Source organism: Pyrus communis, chromosome 16 (assembly GCF_041283825.1).
Source record: "Pyrus communis isolate YQ-2024b chromosome 16, ASM4128382v1, whole genome shotgun sequence".
NCBI lineage: Eukaryota > Viridiplantae > Streptophyta > Magnoliopsida > Rosales > Rosaceae > Pyrus > Pyrus communis.
The window spans coordinates 3265268-3284970 of NC_142580.1; the positions used below are offsets into that span (position 1 = coordinate 3265268).

General features: G+C 37.1%; 2 protein-coding genes across 5 annotated transcripts; one reads left to right on the forward strand and one right to left on the reverse strand.

Moving 5' to 3' along the window:
- The first annotated feature begins 3228 nt into the window (after window positions 1-3228).
- Window positions 3229-7329, forward strand: LOC137731696 (uncharacterized). Of its 4 annotated transcripts, none has more exons than XM_068470881.2 (5): window positions 3229-3618; window positions 4342-5919; window positions 6416-6529; window positions 6697-6846; window positions 6959-7329. In XM_068470881.2, exons 2-5 carry the CDS (start codon window positions 4348-4350, stop codon window positions 7103-7105), a joined length of 1983 nt encoding a protein of 660 aa, XP_068326982.1. In that variant the 5' UTR covers window positions 3229-3618; window positions 4342-4347; the 3' UTR covers window positions 7106-7329. The 4 variants fall into 4 exon arrangements, with proteins under 4 accessions (XP_068326982.1, XP_088543986.1, XP_088543988.1 ...); XM_088687860.1 differs by having other exon boundaries at window positions 3408-3618; window positions 6395-6529; XM_088687862.1 differs by having other exon boundaries at window positions 3421-3623.
- Window positions 7330-9432: 2103 nt separating this feature from the next.
- LOC137730507 (cytochrome P450 CYP749A22) lies at window positions 9433-11869 on the reverse strand. The gene is made up of 5 exons (XM_068469496.2): window positions 11476-11869; window positions 11169-11392; window positions 10792-11021; window positions 10288-10666; window positions 9433-10030 (listed from the first exon to the last, which is right to left on the reverse strand). Exons 1-5 carry the CDS (start codon window positions 11753-11755, stop codon window positions 9602-9604), a joined length of 1542 nt encoding a protein of 513 aa, XP_068325597.1. The 5' UTR covers window positions 11756-11869; the 3' UTR covers window positions 9433-9601.
- Window positions 11870-19703: the final 7834 nt, after the last annotated feature.

Consider the following 19703-nt stretch of genomic DNA (forward strand, 5'->3'; position numbering starts at 1 on the left):
CAACACATATTCAATTACCACTCCCCTCCATTTCCTTTTGTCTTTGTATTTTTTTTAACTGTGATATATTTTACATATATACATGCATATTGCAAGACAAAGAAACACCAAAATACAAAGAAACAGATGCCCTACTGCTTCTTCTGTCTTGTGCTCGGATCAGTCAACAGTCAACTCCCCTAACATGTCGACTGTGTTCTGCAATTTGTTATCTTCCCTTAAAAAAATATCAGGATTTGCATTAGGGATATGATCTACTTACGCACGGAGTTTAAATTACTCTTTTCGTAGTTTATATAAAAGAAAAATCAAATTACCCTATGGTTAATTTGATCAACTAGGTTGGCATGACAATCATTGTATAATTACGACCATAAAAATCTAGATAAAATATGAATTTCCCAGTGATTGTTTGAACCACAAATCGATGGTGAAATTCTTCTGCAAACCTTGAGATATTATATTTATTTTTGGTTAAATTAAAATTAAAAAAAAAAAACCCAGATTACATGACCCAATATGTTTTAAAATTCACTACAAGTATCATGTGCTCTGAAATTTCTGTCCCTGAAAACTATGGGCTGTGCAGTTATTCCTCCTCACATGACAGAAAGTGGGCATTGGATGATTTGGGCAAATTCCAAGTTTTCGTAGAACCAAAGCAACCAAGCAAAACCTCCCCTCACATGAATGCCTTGGTTTCAGCTGACCATTTCATATTTTATTGCGTGCATCCATTCAACAATGCAACCTTGGTGCTAATAATTATGCACCAACTGCACATGATGTCCCATTGTCTAGCAATATTTAGCAACCCAATTTTGGGGCCCTCATTGGTAATTAGATGGACCAATCAATGTCTGCCAAATGACACACCTAGCTTTTTTTATGTTTAAAGAGACCGACGAGTGACTCACTACTAATTAACACTAATATTTTTCAGTTGTTCATCAGTTAGTGAAGAGTTTCATTCAAACCCAATATATCGAATACAACATACTAGATAAAGACCCATTTGTGCCCAATCAATCAGACCACTCGGATACAATATTGGAGATTTCAAGGAGACATATCAATGACCGACTACTAATGAACAACATCATTGGTCCAAACTTGCGCTTAAACACCTACTAGCACATGTGTGAAATTTCTATCACAAAATACATTAGTACAATAAGTAGTGACCATTTGTTATCATAATTTATTTTGTCAAGTTTCTAACATGAAATTCTTTATATTCTTCAACATCTTATCAGTCTTTCAAAGTCCCACATGATTATCAATGACCGTGTGATCTAGTGGCACTTAATCTCCGCTATATTACAAGAGACTTTGAATTTACATGTTATGGATGGAAATTGTTGAACATAAAAAAAAGTCCTCCATGGCTGGTTTATGATAACCTTATAAGGTGCGGCATTTATGATTCCTATATAAACTATATTAAACAGTGCTTAAGATCTCCCTCAAAGTTTTATATAGACATCCAAATTAATGACTTAGGAATAGAGGCAAGAAAACACAATGGAGGACACTGCTGGTGCAGAGTTTCCAGGCTTCCAAGCTTGTGCTCACAAAGTTGACAACAATGTGTTCCGAAGGCATTTGAGCCGGCTGCAACAACGAGCTCCGTGTCCTCTTCAGCTGAACCCTAATAACGCCGCCTTTTCTAGTTGCGGTGGTACGCAAAACTCCGCGAGCAGTTCGCATTCTTCTTCGTTAAATTCGTTCTTTCAGAGCAAAGATCCCATTCCACTACTTTCTCCTCTGGTGTTGTTGCCTTGATTGGTGCCAGAAAAACTTGCTGAATTTTAGAAGGTTTATGTGCCGAGGGATGCGAATAGCATGGCACATCGCTTAGCTCGGTAGAGTTTACATTTTCGGGGTTTTATCCTTCTCGGTTGAAACGGGTACACCATAATTTGCATGTATGACCTCTTTTTTCTTAGCTGATTTTTCTCATTGGGCTTTACTCGGTTAAGAATTTTTCAGATGCCTTCTCTTTCACATGCCGATGATAATATGTTTTCCATTGATATTGATGAATGAAATCTTTTTTACCCTAAAAAAATTACTTCGGCAAAGTTTATGTTATATATATGCGTCCATCCATGTGCTTTGTAGACTTGAGTACACTTTCTATCTAAGGTAATGTGGCAACGATTTCACCATCTATAAATCACCTCCCCCTCATTTTCTCTCGGCTTTTTTACCTTCCTCGTCTTGTTCATCTTCTCCGTCTTCATTTGCCCAGAAAACATGGCGTCTTTTATAATATTAGAGATTTAATAGTTTCTATTTTTTGGAAATAAGCCTCTTCCTTTTTAGTGTTTGGAGGATTGTAAATTCAAACTCAAGCAAAGATAATATTGATTAAATGTTGAATTGTTACTATCCGTAATTAAGTTGTGATAGAAGAAAAATATTTGTAGCTTATGTAATTAAGAATAGTTTTCTTTGCGACTAATTAAAGTGTTGGTTTCAAATCACGCCTCCTCTAATATCGATTGAAAACAAAGAAAAATTAACTTGTGATTGAGCAATCAAATATGGTTCATGAAAGCGCTGTTGATCTATGAATTTGCAGTTGGAAATACAAAAATATAATAATATTCATTTGCAGATAGGCCTCTTTGAAAAGAAAAAAAAAATTGCAAATAGGCCCATCTCCAAAGTGTTGTAACTTATAGGCCCAATATTGTCGTAATAGGTTCTTTAAGAACTCAAATTTATTGGGCCATGTTGAGAGTGATAAGCACTCTATGTATCATATTTTAATAGTCAAATATATATCAGTATCAAGTGCATATTTACTTTATCATTACTCTACTGAAAGAATTAATCAAGTTTCTTGAAGAAAAAAAAAACAAAAAATAATTTTGTTTCATTATTTTCTTCAACCTATTAGTTTTTATTTAGAAAAAATTCATATAAATACTGCTCACTTGATTAAATAACAAACAATATGTTCAAAATTCTCACATGAAATGACATTATTAATTTAAAATACTGACACGTTGACATTCTATATCATATTAGTCAATCGCCACATAAACTGCAACTTGTAGATCTTCACACTTTTACAAATTCTAATATGATCTAAATTGGGTTACAACTTCTAATATGGTCTCGATTGGGTTACCTAATCTAAGGGTCGGATCTTCATTTTTTAAATTTTATTTATGAAATCTAAGCCTTTAAATATCACAAAAGACAAACCACGAAACCGCGCATCCACGCCGCAGCAAAACAACAAACCCCCGGAAACTACGACCCGTGAGCTATAAATTGTGGTGGCGGTTCGTCTGTGACGCTCCATACCTCACGGTTGGTGTAACTTAACAAAACGTTTTAATTTATTTATTATCTAGTTTTTTTTTAAATTTTTTTTTTTCGCCGTTTTCGCCGTTTTCGACTTTTGGTGAATTGGTTTTCGCTCGTCCTTTTCGTGCCAAAACATTTTTGGTTTCAATTTTCAAAACCCTCTCCAAATATTTGACATCGGCAATCCTCCTTGAAAATCTTCCTCTGGAAGCTCTCTCTCTTCACTTCGTTGCCTGCTGTCGTCGTCTTCGTCTACGAAGAGCTAGGGTTTCCCCCTTTTCTTTTCCTTGAAAGGTAAGGTAACTAAGGTTTGATCTTCTGCGTATTTCTGAAATTTTCATTTCTCTATGATTATTACTTCAATTCATCTGTTTTGGTTGCGTTTACTGGTGGATTGATCGATTTCTGCTGATGGGTTTTATTCGATTGGCATCCGAGTGTTTTTAATTCAAGTTAGGGTTCAATCGGTATGCAATTCTCTTCGTCTGTCGTTAAATTGTTGAAATTTGATTTCTTTAGTTCACGTATTTGCTGGAATTTGATATTGCTGTTGTTTTTTTGATTGGGTTTTACGAGAATTCATTGAGTTTGACTGAAAACGAACAGGTTTTTAGGTGCAGGATTTGTGTATTTAGAAACCACGAGTTTAGCATGTGTGGGGTTTAAAGATGAATTCTATGTTTTTGTGACCGGATTCCGTTATAATTATGGGCACAAACACGAACTCACACTAGAAGAAGTTTGTTTCATGAGAATTGGTAATGGCAAAGTGGTCATCGGAGGCTGGTTGTATGTTGTTTGTCTTTAGCTAATTTTTGTTTTCCAACTAAATAAGGTGTAGGGTATGCCAATGATGATATCTAGATACTCTAAAGTAATATTGACATGCGAACGTCTACTCGGGTTATGCTTTTACAGTTCAAGTTCTGTTACAGACATGTATAAGCTGATATATATCTGTGATGACAACTCAACTCTCTGTTATTTTTTGCTCATGTATGCATTCATTTGATGCAGAAGTAGATGAGAAGGAGAGGGCCATCAAGAGAATTTTCTGAACTCAGAAGTTGTTCTGGGAAGAAAACTGTAGAAAGTTGCAGGAATAAAAGGGACGCTGATAAATTTGTGTTCATTGATCTCGAGTGTGAAGATGTCATCGACATCGATTATCTCGAGTCTTTACAGGCGAAGTCACGAGGTTCCAGTACATTGACAAAAGATAGAAAATTTAAGTCAAGTAGTTTCATAAATATAGATGACGATGACGATGGTGATAATGATGAAGATAATTGTGCAAGTCCTGTAATCACCGTTGAGGATGTTGGGGACCTCGATAGTGATGCGACCTCAAGCAAATGTTCTTTTCCTGCTTCTAGCAAGAATTCTGTAACCTCAGATGGTGGTGACTGTCAGGGTGTCCGGGAAAAGGGTTATACGGTAAAAGGGTCAAAGTGCAAGCAAACCCACTCTGGTGAAGCTCCTAGCAGGAATTGTTATGGTTTCGGTTTTGAGTCTGAGAGTTGTTCATCTGATAGTGATTATTCTGATTGCGAGCTAATAGAAGGTTCTTATGGGAAGCTTCACCAATATTGGGAAAAAGTTTCCCAGAAGAGAAAACATGTTGTTCATAATGGCCAGTCTGGTTCAGAAGGTCAAGTAAGTGGTTCTGGATCTCATAGTGATACCCATGCTAATGCTGAAGTAGCAAATAGGACAGCACATGGAGATGTCCCTGTTTGTTCAAGTTCTAAAAATGGAAATTATGAAAAGGAAAACCTTCCAGACTTTACAGGTACTCGTGATGGCCACACTGAGGACAGTTCTTTGGATCCCCAAATGGATGGTTCTTTTGTTGAATCCAATCAGAACGTCACTAAAGAAGATCCTCTTATTTATGAGTGGCAGAGTTTCCAAACTAATGGCATGGCTGGTTTGTGGAATGAAGGAGAACAAAGTCCTGAAGAGCATCCCCTGTGGTCAGAACTAGGCGGTAGACAGTCTAAACATCCAGGGACTTGTTTTATGGATAATGGGCAAAATTTCAGGGATGAAACTAACAACGATCAAAGAAAAGCTACCGTTTTGAAAAAGGACGAATATTTCTGCAAGAATCAACATTCTGGTGAAGGGCCTAGTAACCGTGATAGAGTTGAACTAAGGTGTAAGGATGATGAGTTTCATGATGATCCATCTAGTTCCGAAGAAAAAGACAAAGCAGTTTCTGGTCAACCATTTGACGAAACACAGATGGAAAGTGGGTTTGCTCCTCCTGAAGACAAACTTGGCGCTGTTCATGAAAAAACTTTCTCCCAGGAAAAAGCGAGTGCAACCTTTGAGGAAGTGGCTTTGGGCAACACCTCATGTCATGAAACAAGTAGTAATCAGGGGGGATTTCATTCAGCAAGAGAGAAAGAATTATGTGATCTGAGGGATCAGTTACCTGCTGAAGATGGCTATGTGAGTCCAGTTCGAAGAGATATAGCCATTGTTGAAAGTGATATAATCATTGATCGAGAAAAGCACAAGGAGACTACTGAATACAAGCGAGCAATAGAAGAAGAAATGGCATCCAGGCAGCGAGTCTTACAAATTCAGGTTCTGAACATACCTACATTACCTTTTTTTGTTTTACATTTTTAACAAACTAAATGCTATATCCATTATTTATTTGTTTATTGTGGTCTACGGGAGGCATATTGGGACTATAGGCTACACAACAAGAGTCATCATTATCCCTTCTTCACCACCTGGCTTTTGTGCTATTTTTCTTTTATTTTGTATTTATTGTAGATCATAGTATGATTTGTTACAGGGGTTTTTGAGAAGTTCTGGTAAAAAAATTATATATCTGCCATAATGCAGTATATTTCTACATGTTCATTAATCTCAGTTTGGTGCCCTCCCTTTTATTTGTTTATACCCTTTCTTTCTGAAATTCATATATCTTTATTTCTAGTCCATACACTCTGAAACTTCGAGTCTTTTGTGCATTTCAGTAACTTGGTGTCAGTAGATATTGAACTTGAAAGGTGTTCTGTAGCTTATAGATGGCCACTTGACATGAAATTAGGTATACTTTAATTTTTGCCAGGCAGAAGAAGCACAAAGATTACGCAAGAGGAGAAAGGCGGAAAACATGCGTTTTTTGGATATGCAGAGAAGGCAAAAGCAACGTGTGGAAGAAGTAAGAGAGTCGCAAAAGAAGGTCCGGATTTCGAATATTGAATATTTATCACATTTTATTTTTTACTCCGCATGTTTCTTCTCTTCGTCTTTCGACTCCCCTTTCAAGTTTAAAGGAAACTCTGTCTGGTTTTAAGATCAAGTACAATTGATTGTATATCACTGACTTGTTAATTGTGTCATATACAGGATGAAGAAAATATAAATTTGAAAGACCAACTTCGTGCTGAAGTAAGGAAGGAGCTTAAAAGATTGGAATTGACATGCATAGATATGGCTTCTTTGCTTCGCGGCTTAGGAATACAAGTGGGCGCTGGTTTCCGTCCTTTGCCCAATGAGGTAAGTTAAAATAAGTTACTGAAGATGGTTTAGGATCTTTTGTAGTTTATGGTTTGATGGGTTTCTAATTTGATGCAACAATAACTAATGGAAATGGAAATGGAAATTTCAGGTGCACGCAGCGTATAAACGGGCATTGCTGAAATTTCACCCAGACCGGGCATCAAGAAGTGACATACGCCAGCAAGTTGAAGCCGAGGAAAAGTTTAAGCTTGTATCTCGCATGAAGGAAAAACTTCTACTGACTTCATGTTATTGAATACACAGATAAAAAATTTCATCAAAATTGATCAATTTTCCAATGGCAACAGATGAAGGTTTTTCTTTTGTTTGTTGATGCCTCCACAAAGCTTTCGATTCCTTATTTTGTATCCGTCGTCAATTTTTTCAACTGGATTTTAGTTGGTAACGAAGTTTTATGTTGTAAACCAGTTGTTTTTTAGTAGAAGGTGGCCAGAGAAATTATTGTTTCGAATGTGCAAATGATAACTTGCTTATTCTTCTTGCTCTTGTAATGCCATTTGGTCCTGAATTTTTTCCTTTCTTTGCCCAACCTACGTGAATGGTGAGAAGACGGTTGATTTTCACCTTTTTAATCAAATCGAAATAACAGATATGATTAGACATGAACATGTTGAAAGAGAAAAATAGCGTGTTTATCATTTTCCTACCGATAACTTTTTGAAGGGGCCAACGCCCCGTGGTGATGCGTATAAGCAATCTCTTTCCCATACAAGTCCACCTGGACCTTTTCCTTCCTAAGAATTCTTGGGAAATTGGCAAAACACGATATCATCAAATATCAAGTGTTACAATGATCAGTTTTGCGATATCTTGTTGATATTTGATTGTTATAATTGATGATATTTAGTTGGCGTGTACGATTTTTATTTTAAACTGTTCAATAATTGAAATTTGATTTCTAATCATTTTAGTCAATTATCATCTTCTCGATCCATACCACTTAACAGATTGCTGACTACACATCTCCCTATCACCATGCTCATCTTTCTTCCATCAAAGAATGCTACACGAGAAGCAACATGTGATGTGATATTGTGATTGTGAGATATGAGCAGAATTTTGGAAGGACACGGCTTTCTTTTGTTATTATTGGTGAAACAATGCGGGCTTTCTTAGGTCCCGGTTGGTATCCTTCTTAGATTCAATTTTTTGTTTTTTAAAGTCAACTACTAAGCAATTTTTAGTTAGGTAAGTTACATTTATTATTCATGTACAAATCATTTTCCTCCTTTTTTCTGAAGAAATATCAGCGGTATGAGGAGATTTTTATTAAAGCAAGAAAAGGAAAATTATACTTAGTCCTGACTCAGGGATTTAAATGGGAAATTTAGAAAAATAACCAAATTTTGGACCTTCTATTAAATTATGATCACATTTTTAAGTTTATAATAATTATGACCAATAGTTAATATGAAGTAACTCTTAAAATGAGGTTTTCTAAATAAACAAAAAACCAAAAACAAAATTAAAAGTCACCCGTGAAAATTAAACAAAAGAAAATTCAATATGTTTGGATGAAGTAAATTGACAGAATTTAAATTCACTTCAATTAAAATTCCATCAATTGCAAATTCCATTGTTTGGACATATGTACGTGAGATTATGTATAATATATGATCCAAAAGTAGGTGAAACGAAATAGAAATATGCAAAGCAAGTGGCCCTTAACCACAGTAGTGGAAATATGTTGAGTCTTTGCATGGGGCATGGGACATGGGTTCAAATCCCGTCAATAGCTAATTTAACATCCAATCTAACAAAATCTATCGTTTGACAAAAAAAAATGCAGAAAACTGATTATTTTTTTATTTTTTATTTTTTTTGAACGCCAACGAAAAGCATTACTAGAAGCCTACAGAGAGGCAAACACCAAGAGAACATACAAGTAGTGAAAAGGGTTAGGCCACAAAGACCCCTCCACCAAGTAGAAGTGTCACCCCAAACACCACCACACCCAACTTAATGTGGACATGGCAGACCATCATTATTCAAAACAAAGACCAACGAAGATGGGGGCCGATCGACCCAAACAACATCACTCATCTCCGAAAAACCAACCGACGCAATTTCATGCGCCGCACCATTAGCTGATCTGGGCACCCAAGACCAGCGGCAGAAAACTGATTAATTAAGTTGGACTTCTCATCATCAAGAAAAAAAAGCACTCACTCATTGCAAAGGAGAAGAATAATTGCAGAAAACCCAACAACCCTAACCCAGCTGCTCTTCTCTCTATTTCTCAGCCATGATTCTCCCCATCCATAGTACCCACAACCCCCACCCTGCAGCCCTGAATCTAAAAGCTAGAGGAGCTAAGATGTTGTAGAACATTGCCCCTAGGACCTCTCTAGTCATCAATTTGATTCTCAACTGTTACCATAATTTATTTCGGGTATATTAGTACTTTTCATATCAATTTTTTGTTATAATTGTCAATAATTTAAAATGGTAATTATAATTCTATTTAGCTCCAAAATTTGGTTATTTTTCTAATTTTCCGATATAAACCTTACCGCTCTTAATACAGAAAAGATAAAATACAGAAAATAAGATGGTCTTGAGTATTGAAACTGGGCTTCAAATTATTTTCAGATTGGAATACATAACAATTACAACTAGTCTTAAGTATTAATACTGAGCTTGAAATTAAGCATATTGAATTTTGGAATTTCACATGTTTATTCTTCCGTCTTTGCGCAATCTAAATTCTAAAACACACAATATTACAAGATCAAAGTGAGTGTAGTATAACTTGAACTCCATGCTGTGGGCTAACGGTTAGGCTGTTTATGGGTGAGTGCACATAGCCCGGGGAAAGAGTGAAGGAGTAGCGTTGTAGAATCATAGACAGAGCAATCTTTGCTTCGATGATTGCGAAGTTCATGCCCACACAAGTTCGAGGTCCCATTCCAAAGGGTATGAATGCGACCATGTTATTGTTAGTAGCCTTAGCGACACCTTCTGAGAATCTCTCTGGTTTGAAAAGTTGCGCGTCTTGTCCCCAGAATTCAGGCTCATGGTGAAATGCTAGATTTGGCACCCGCAATTGAACATTAGCGGGAACATTGAGCTGTCCCAGTCTAACTTCCTTTTCCGTTTCCCGTACGAGGTGAATGACAGGAGGATATAACCTTAAAGACTCATTGACGATCATACCCATCTGCAATCATCAAAATGAAGATAAAAATTAAGAAAACTAAAGAAAAAAACTTGAAAACTTTGCGTTTCACCGATAAGGACAAAATGAAGGGTAAAGTGAATAGTACCAGGTTTGATTTTTTAGTGTAAAAATGTGGTTTTTTGTTAAAGTAAATAGTACCGCAGACTTTTCGTTAAAATTTCCTAAAAATTAATCGAGAACAATATTTCTGCTCTACTTTTTTGATAAGTTAGCAATTAACTGTTTGACTTTCTTACTGTTTTAAGCTTGGCAATGCCGTCAGGATTTGGAGTTTGTTTGCCAAACAATTGTAAGACTTCCTTCCTTGCTTCCTCCTGCCAATCTGTATGAAGTGCCAGAAGAAACACAGTCCAAGAAAGCATACCGGTTGCGGTTTCTTGTCCAGCAAAGTAAAAAGTCTTGCACTCGTCAACCAATTCATCCATCGAGATCCTCTCGTTTCCGATGGCATTGTGGTGGGCTTTTAAAAGTAGTCCAAGATAATCACTCCCAAAGCCGTCTCCTTCTCCGGTCATTGCTTTCTTTTCTCTTTTGCTAACCATCCCTGCTATGGAGTCGCGTATTCCTTTCTCAAGCTTATCCGATTTGATCTCATCGCTGGATTTATAAAACTTACTGCAAGTTTGAATGATAGACTAGTCATGAGAAGTGACACATTCATTCCATAATCCTCCATGATTACTGTTAGATGAAGCTAGAGTTCACCCACTCTTTGGGATGTTTTAGTTAGAGGAAGCTACCTGATGCCAGGAAGCCGGAATGTATAAGTATTTTTGAATAATAAGGTCAACTCCGTCAACATTTCAAAAATGTTCTTCCCTTCCAAGTAGCTGCTGCCAAATGCTGTCCTAGAAATCACTTCTGAGGTTAACAACTTAAATTCTTTATTCACCTCAATCTCCTCGCCTTCATGATTTTTCCACCTTTCTAGCATTACCTCAGTGCTGGTTATCATTTCAGGAATCATACTCTACAGTAACACAACATCAGTATGCAAATAGCAAATTTACATTTAATTAAACTAATTTTTCTTATGAACAATCAACACAGCTCCGCTATTATATTAGCATACATTGCAGGAATTATATATAATTAGCTGTAAGAACATAATCATTACTTTTAAGCTCTCTCCATTGAAGGCATGGGTGGCAAGCTTTCTTAATTTTACCCATTTTTCACCTTCTGCCATCGAAACGCCGTCTCCTAACAGTTTTTTCACAAAGTACGGGGGTTTTGGTTTTCGACAAATTCTATCCTTGTTGCTTAGTATTGCTTTGCACGACTCGGGTTCCCCGATGGTCAAGTGAGGTTGAGGACCATACCACTGAAGAAAACTCTTCCCTGTTGCAACAAAATGTTACCAAACTTTTGAACTAATAATTAAGATACTCATATAAATCACCATAGTTTTTTATTTTCCTTACCATAGATGTTAGTCCACAAATGATCATGAGGAAGAACATAAGAAGATATGTCATGAGATGAAGTACTCATGGGCCTGCTCATAGTTTCCTTCGTCATGCTGATAATCTCTTTGCCGTTTCCGTAGATGAGTTTGTACGAAGGACCTTTGATTCCCTGCGAAGCCATCCGCTTCTGTATGCGAGTTGGAGTCCACCATAGTTTGTCAAAGTACTTTACGAGAGCCAAGAGAATTAGAAAGAGCAGAGACAGAAAGCTTGAAACAATGGTTACTCCTACCATACTTTGCCAATTGAGATTACTTACAGACTATCAACTCTTCTACTAAATAACTCAACTGGATAGCACACATCTCTTTATGTAGTCAATTTACAACACCTCCAGTCGTTTCTGAATGCCATTGACAAGAGGCTAGGTTATAATTATAATGCACGAAGCATAACTTATAATGCACGCAGCTCGCATGTTTTGAATAAGGTGTCAACGTATCATATCATTTTTTTCAAGGTTTCAATGTAGCATATCTTTCAAGTCCCAACGATTAATAAAAGGCCTAATTGGATTATTAGTCCTGGTGGTGATAGGGTAGTTGGAAGATAGCCCATACGATAAAAAATAAAATAAAAAAAAAAAAAATTGAAGCCCTTGCGGTGAAGTCTGTTAGAATTTACGCCCAAAATTGAAAATTTCGTTAACTCTCCATTAATTATTAGCATGTGAGCCACACATATTAGGCTAAAACGGAACTCTCCGTTAATTGTTATCACATGGGGCTACATGTGAGGCTAACTTTATCTTTTTAGTCTCACATGTATTTATATGCGAACAATTAACGGAGAGTTGACAAATTTTTTTACCATAAGGGTTATCTTCCAACTACCCTATCACCACAGGGATTAATGATCCAATTAAGTCTAAGTAAAATAAAGGGATTTTACCACTAAAGGTCCCTGAATTTGACCAATCCCATCAAGATGATATCTGAAATTGAAAATCGATCAATATAGTCCTTAAAAACGGGTATCGCAAATTAATGTGATCCTTCCATAACAATTATGTCAAAATTTCCATTACGTGCTGACGTGGCACATAACTGGTTACACAAGTCTAATTATATATTTTAACGAAAAGCTTCGTCGCGAGAAGAATAAAGGTACAAATTTCGTCGCAATATAAAGATTGGGATGAGAAGTCAGTGTTTGAAAAAAAAAAAAAAAACTACTGTGTTGGTGGTGCTTCTCCATAACAGGCCACATCATACTGTCTGTAATGCCTCTTGAATATATCATCCACAAAACTCATCAAATTCGGCTCTGTTTCATCAATAATATACCACTCCTTTTATGCAAAAAAATAATTCAAAATTAAACATTTTAATATATTATATAACAAAAATAATTACTAATGTATTAACACCCACTTACCGCTAAGTCATCCAACATAGACTTATTCAGATCCTTCGGCACCTTCTTCCAAGACGCCCACTTGGCCGTGGGACAGTTGTTCCGCAATACATTCCAAATCTCATGCGCAAGTTTGGCAGGCGACTCCTTCTTCGATCCCCTGAAACTATTCATGTTGATTCACTTGCGCCCGTCATTATTTCCTCTTCTGTCACATATATGTGTAATCTTTACCTTCTTTTACCTAGATCCTTCTTCCTCACACTGAAAAAAGTTGAGGTTCCACCATAAAACCAATTGGTAATATGGGGAGTAGCCCAACCTCTATTATAAGCCATTGCAAGGTTTCTCCTTTCACTAATGTGAGACTCTTTTACCTTCACACTCTTACACGTCCCCTCACGTGTGGTGAATTTTCAAGCCAAACACGTGGACAACACGAATTGGGTGACGTAGAGCACGTGTAGCTGTTGGCCTTCACACGTAGGCCAACTTGCTCTGATACCATGAAGAAAGTTAAGGTTCCATCATAAAACCAATTGGCAATATGGGGAGTAGCCAAACATCTAATAAGCCCTTGCGAGGTTTCTCCTTTCACCAATGTGGGACTTTTACCTTCACATTCTCACACACACCCCTTACTCAGGCCATCAGTGGAATCGGTCATCATACGAACTGGGATATGAGGAGTTTGGGGCAAAAGAAAACGAGGGGAAATAAAGGATTTTGGGAAAAACAATGTGAGTAAAAGGGAGAGAGAACTTGTCAATTTATACAACCATGTGACATTTGCGCGATAAGTATTTCGTTGCGCAAAGGCCACAGTAATTACATTGGTTGAAACGTTCAATTTTTCTTTTCAAAGCACTTTGTGCAATGAAAGGTTCGTTGTGCAAGTTGTCGGCGTCAAAAATTCTTCTTACTCGCCCTTTTCCTTCCCCTTTGCGCAACGTAGGGTTTGTTTCGTCAAGAAAAATTATCTTGCGAGACACAAAATCCTTTGTCACATAAAGTTTTCATCATTTGCACGACGGATTCCTAGTTTTGTTGCGACAGATTCATACTCTCTACACAAACTGATGGCATGGCCGGTTTTTTGAATGAGAACAAAATCCTGAAGATCATCCCTTGTGGTCAGAACTAGGCGGTAAACAGTCTAAACATCCAGAGCCTTGTTTTATGGATAACGGGCAAAATGTCAGGGATGAAACTAACAATGATCAAAGAAAAGCTACTGTTCCGAATAAGGAAGAATCTTTCTGCAAGAACCAACATTCTGGTGAAATGCCTAGTGACCACGATAAAGTTGAACTAAAGGACCAAGATGATGAGTGTCATGATGTGTTGAATCCCACATCAGCTAGAGGGCTAAAAGAAGAAGAGTTTAAATAGAATTATCCCACTGTAACTAACTTTGAAGCGTATTGTGATAGAACTCCACACCTGATAGATTAGGCCGATGGTAATGATTAAGTTGGAGACAGTATAAGTGTTGTTGGAGTGGGACCCTCAGACCGTCAACCTGAAAAATTCATCATGATGATCCGTCAAGTTCTGAGGAAAAAAAGACAAAGCTAGTCAACCATTTGATGAAACATAGATGGATAGCATAGGTGTTTTCCTTCTGAAGAGAAACTTGGCGCTGTTCATGAATAAACTTGCTCCCAGGAAAAAGCAAGTGCAAACTTGGAGGAAGTATCTTTGCGCAACACCTCATGTACATGTGATGGAACGAGTAGTAATCAGGGGGGATTCCATTCAGCAAGAGAGATAATTATGTGATCTGAGGGATTTACCTTCTTAAGATGGCTAAGTGAGTCATGTTCGAAGAGATACAACCATTGTTGAAAATGATATAACCACTAATGGAGAAAAGCACAGGGAAACTGCTGAATACAAGCGAGGAATAGAAGATGGGAAAATTAGAATGCCCTATATCTTTTCTATAATTGTTAGATCAAATATTCATTCTTTTTAAAGATTTGATTAACGTGCTTTGATCAATTGTCACCTCAATAATTTTCTATTTATTTAATTTCCATGTCATTAATTTAAATGCGTTTATATAGAGACATAAGGTAACTTAGCAACTAATTGACACACCCCGACCGAGATCAGGGCGTGCTGGCCGCCACGCGGAGGTGACGTAACCATGTGCACGTGCGGAAGCTAATAAAAAAGTAATATAAAAAGTACGAATAATTAAAAACTAGCATACAAAGTAGTAAAAACAAGTGCTAGCGTAAGTGAGACACAAGTTCAGAGCATAAGCCTACAACAGTCCAAAATAAAGTGATACGACAACAGTACACCCGAAGGTGACCCTACGCTGGTGAGCGTCTGTCAGAAATGCAGGGAAAGCCCTCTGGGAAACCACCAAACCTGCTAGACGACTAGAACCTGGAGGGGCGCAAAACAAAAGCGTGAGTGGGCAAAAACAAAGCTTTTCGAAAACCATTTAGTAAATACATTCTAACCCCTCGCCGTAAAACCTGTATACTTCCCAGAAAGTAAACATATATACGTATGTATAGATATGTCAAACATGCTCAAGAATATGCCATGTCGGAACCTCAGAATGAAATGCAAGTGCTCAGGTATAAATCATAACAATAACATATAACCTGGCAGCCGGAGTCACCTAACGTGACTTGTACGGCTGCATGTAGAGCTCAAATCTCAAACTCAATAACTAAACCTGCCCACGAGTCGGAACCACCTAAAGTGGTCTGTACGACAGGCCTGGGTGTAACATATATATATACGCTCTAGTGCTACGATCACGTGAAGGCTGTGCGAATAATCGCGGGTCACCTACGAGTCGGAACCACCTAATGTGGTCTGTACGACAGGACTGTGCACCTAACTTGGATCCAAGCTGAGCGTGTGGTGCGGGAGGTGAACATCACGTGAAGGACTGTGCCCTACTCTGGGCGGGAGCACTAACACCGGGGGTGCAGGTTATGAGCTCTCTAAGCATCTCAAACCACTACTGAATATAAACATGAATAACACTTACCTGGCACTTACCTGTGCGTCCACAGCACCCAATATGCATATGTATATATAACCAATTGATAATGCAACTAACGATGCATAAACAATGATATTGTAATGCATGGCATATAACTAATAAACATTTAAATCAGTTTTTGGGAAAAATATAGTATATAGGTATATACGGAAAACCAAAAGCCCACTCACTGGTATGTGGAATGGTCGTAGCCCCCCTGCCTCGAGTGACCACGCTCGTCCTCGGGATACGTATCACCTATATGCGAAACAACTACAAAAACGTTAATTTTAAAGCACATAACCAACTTCTCGTAAAAACTTCTCATACATTGCTCAAATTGGACAAATGAATATACCAACGTGCTCTACACAACCTCAGGAACACACCCAAATTTTTAGAAAAATTTTCCACCGCCGCACGCGCCGGCCACGCGCAGGCACGTGCCTGGCACGCTGACGGCGTCAACTGACGCCGTAGGGAATATTCTGTCAGTTCTAATGGATTCCGTCAACGGCGTCAGGAATATTCCGTCTCCTTCCCCGGCGAACCTCCGGCACCGTCGTCGGCGTCGGAAAATCGCGAAAACTTTAAACTTCGATATCTCGTCCGTTTTTCATCCAAATTTCATAATTTTGGCACCAAAATGAAGCCTAGGACTAGGGGAACACAACCAAACAACTTTTAAGGGTTAAAAACCATGGAATCTCACCTGCAAAATCGATCCAACTCCGGCCAACTTCGAACCCAACGATCCCGACGTCCAATTCCTTTAAACGAACTACTCCGAGTCTCCTTGGGACCCCACCAAGCTACCTACAAGCTTCATTTTCCTTAAAACGTGAGAAATCACGTTTGCATGAATAGTACCCAAATCGGACATCGTCGAATCGACGTGAAAACGATGGAGTTCTCACCTGAAAATGGTACGACTGGACTCCCACGAGCTTCACGAGTTCGAATGTGTACTCAGTTCCTTCGATCTGTGGAGATTTAGTGTGCTTGTGTGTGTGTCCGTACGTTTTCGAAGAAAAAGGGAAGGAATGGGGCTCGGGACAATCACAGGGAAAGAGACAGAGGGTTAGGGAGAGTGAAAGTGTGAGTGTGTTGCCCAACACATGCCAACACCACACAAAACAACCAATAAACGTAAAAGAAGCAAACTAGGGGCAAAGTAGTCTTTTCACACGTACGTTTTTGATATTTTCGGGACGGACTGTCACACTAATTGCCTACAACATAGGAATTTAATTTCGTCAATCCCCTTCTACACATTAAATGACATTTTTTTTAATAAAATAAAATAAAAAAATTAATTAACTAATTCCTCATTACCTTATTATCAGTATTTAAAAAAAAAAAAAATCTCTTTCTGTTAAAAATGTCTCAATAAAAAGTCTTCAATACATATTTTTTCACGTATAAATATATAAAAAATATACTTAAAACTTATGGTACATTTGAGAACAAAAGTATTGACTCTTGGTACGTTTAGATTTCAAATGTACCGAGAAACCAAATGTACCAAAAATTCAAATGTACCATAAAATCAAATGTACTCATTGTTATGTAACCCTTTTGGTACGTTTAGATTTCAAATGTACAGATAAACCAAATGTGCCCATTGTCAGGTAACCCTTTTGGTACGTTTAAATTCCAAATGTACCAAAAGACCAAATGAACAAAAAATCACAAATGTACCACAAAACCAAATATCTCTTTCTGATAACCATTTTGGTACATTTACATTCCAAATGTACCGAGAAATACAAAAAATCAAATCCACTATAAAACTAAATCTGTCCATATTATAGGTAACTAGATGTAGCTATATAATCAAACAAATCTTTATTATGTGTTGGGTCTTCTAAATAATAAAATCTGACAATTTTTTATTTATTTATAAATATTCTACTATATTCACAAAAAAAAAAGAAGTAAAATTATAACAAACAATAAAAAAAGAGTGCTGATATTCTCACTCCGGTGTCTTATTTTCCCACCCACCATTTAATGAAAATGTTAATAACATATTTATCCTTTTAAAAGAAGACTCTCAAACCCCTATTTAATTAAGTACTAAAATTTTGAAAAAACAAAAATAATTTAAAATAATAAATAAATAATGGTGGGTGGGGTGTGATATCTTTGGTGGAAAGAGGTTGGGAAAGATTTGGGTTAGAATCGACGCAAAGGTTGGAGGAAGGAATGGGCGTCTGCTAGATGAAGGCGAGAAACTTCAATGGAGGAAAAAGAGACTTAGGTATGAGATCTGCGGTTTTGACAAAAAATGAGGAAGAAGAGTAGTTTAGGGATTCGAGGTCTCTACAGGGCGGCGATAGGTGTGAAGGAGATGATGAATGTCCAAGTCTTAGGTCTTGCATTTTCTTTTATTTCTTTCTATTTTTATTTATTTATAATATTATTTAAAGATATATTAGAGTTATTTAAAAAAATATATTAGGGTTATTTTGGAAATAATGGTGGGTGGAAAAATAACATTTTACTATTTTAATTTTTTTATGGTGGGTGGGATTATCATGTGGGTGGGAAAATAAGACATTGGGGTGGATCTAGTAGCACTCTAAAAAAATGCATAGAGATGGATAATAAATGCATAAATATAGGGATAAGAGGAAAAGAAAAAGAAAAAGAAAACGAAATGTCTAGGAAAAATAGTGAAAAACTAAAATTCTAAACAAAATAAACTTATGTGAAAAACTGAAATTAATAACCAAAATTTTAAGAAAATGCTTGATCAAATTTTCAAAAGGAGTGTATTTTTAATCTAAAAAATTAAAAAATAAGGCACCTATATCAAAACGTCCCATAGAAGAACTGGCATCTAGGCAGCGAGTCTCACAAAGTAAATGCCCTTCTTCACCACTTGGCTTCTGTGCAACTTTTATTTTTTATTTTATGCAGTTCATAGTATGATTTGTTACATGGTTTTTGACAAGTTCTGATCAATAATTAAATATCTGTCATATGCAGTATAATTATATACATGTTCATTAATCTCAGTTTGGTGCCCTACCTTTTATTTGTTTACGCCCTTTCTGTCTAAAATTCATATATCTTTATTTATATTCCACACACTTCTGTAACTTCTAGTCTTTGTTCATTTCAGTAACTTGCTGTTAGTAGAAATTGAACTTGAAAGGTGTTCTGCAGCTTACAGGTGACCACCTGACCGGACATTAGGTATATTTTAATTTTTTTTTCCACGCAGAAGAGGCACAAAGATTAAGCAAGAGGAGAAAGGCGGAAAGCATGCGTTTATTGGACATGCAGAGAAGGCAAAAGCAACGTGTGGAAGAAGTAAGAAAGTCACAAAAGAAGGTACGGATTTCAAATATTCAATAATTGTTCCATTTTATTTTTACTCTGAATGTTGCCTTTCCTCGTCTCTTGACTCCCCTATCAAGTTTAAAGGGCATTCTGTCTGGTTTTAGATCAAGTACAATTGATTGCATATCACTGACTTGTTAAGTGTGTCATATTCAGGATGAAGAAAATATAAATTTGAAAGACCAACTTCGTGCTGAAGTTTGGAAGGAGCTTAGGAGATTGGAATTGACATGCATAGATACGGATCTTTGCTTCGTGTCTTAGGAATATAAATGGGGGCTGGTTTCCCTCCTCTGCCCAATGAGGTAAGCTACAATAAGTTCTTGAAGATGATTTAGGGTCTTTTGTAGTCTATGGTTTGATGGGTTTCTAATTTGATGCAACGCTATCTAATGGAAGTGGAACTGGAAATTTCAGGTGCGCGCAGCATATAAACGGGCATTGCTGAAATTTCACCCAGACC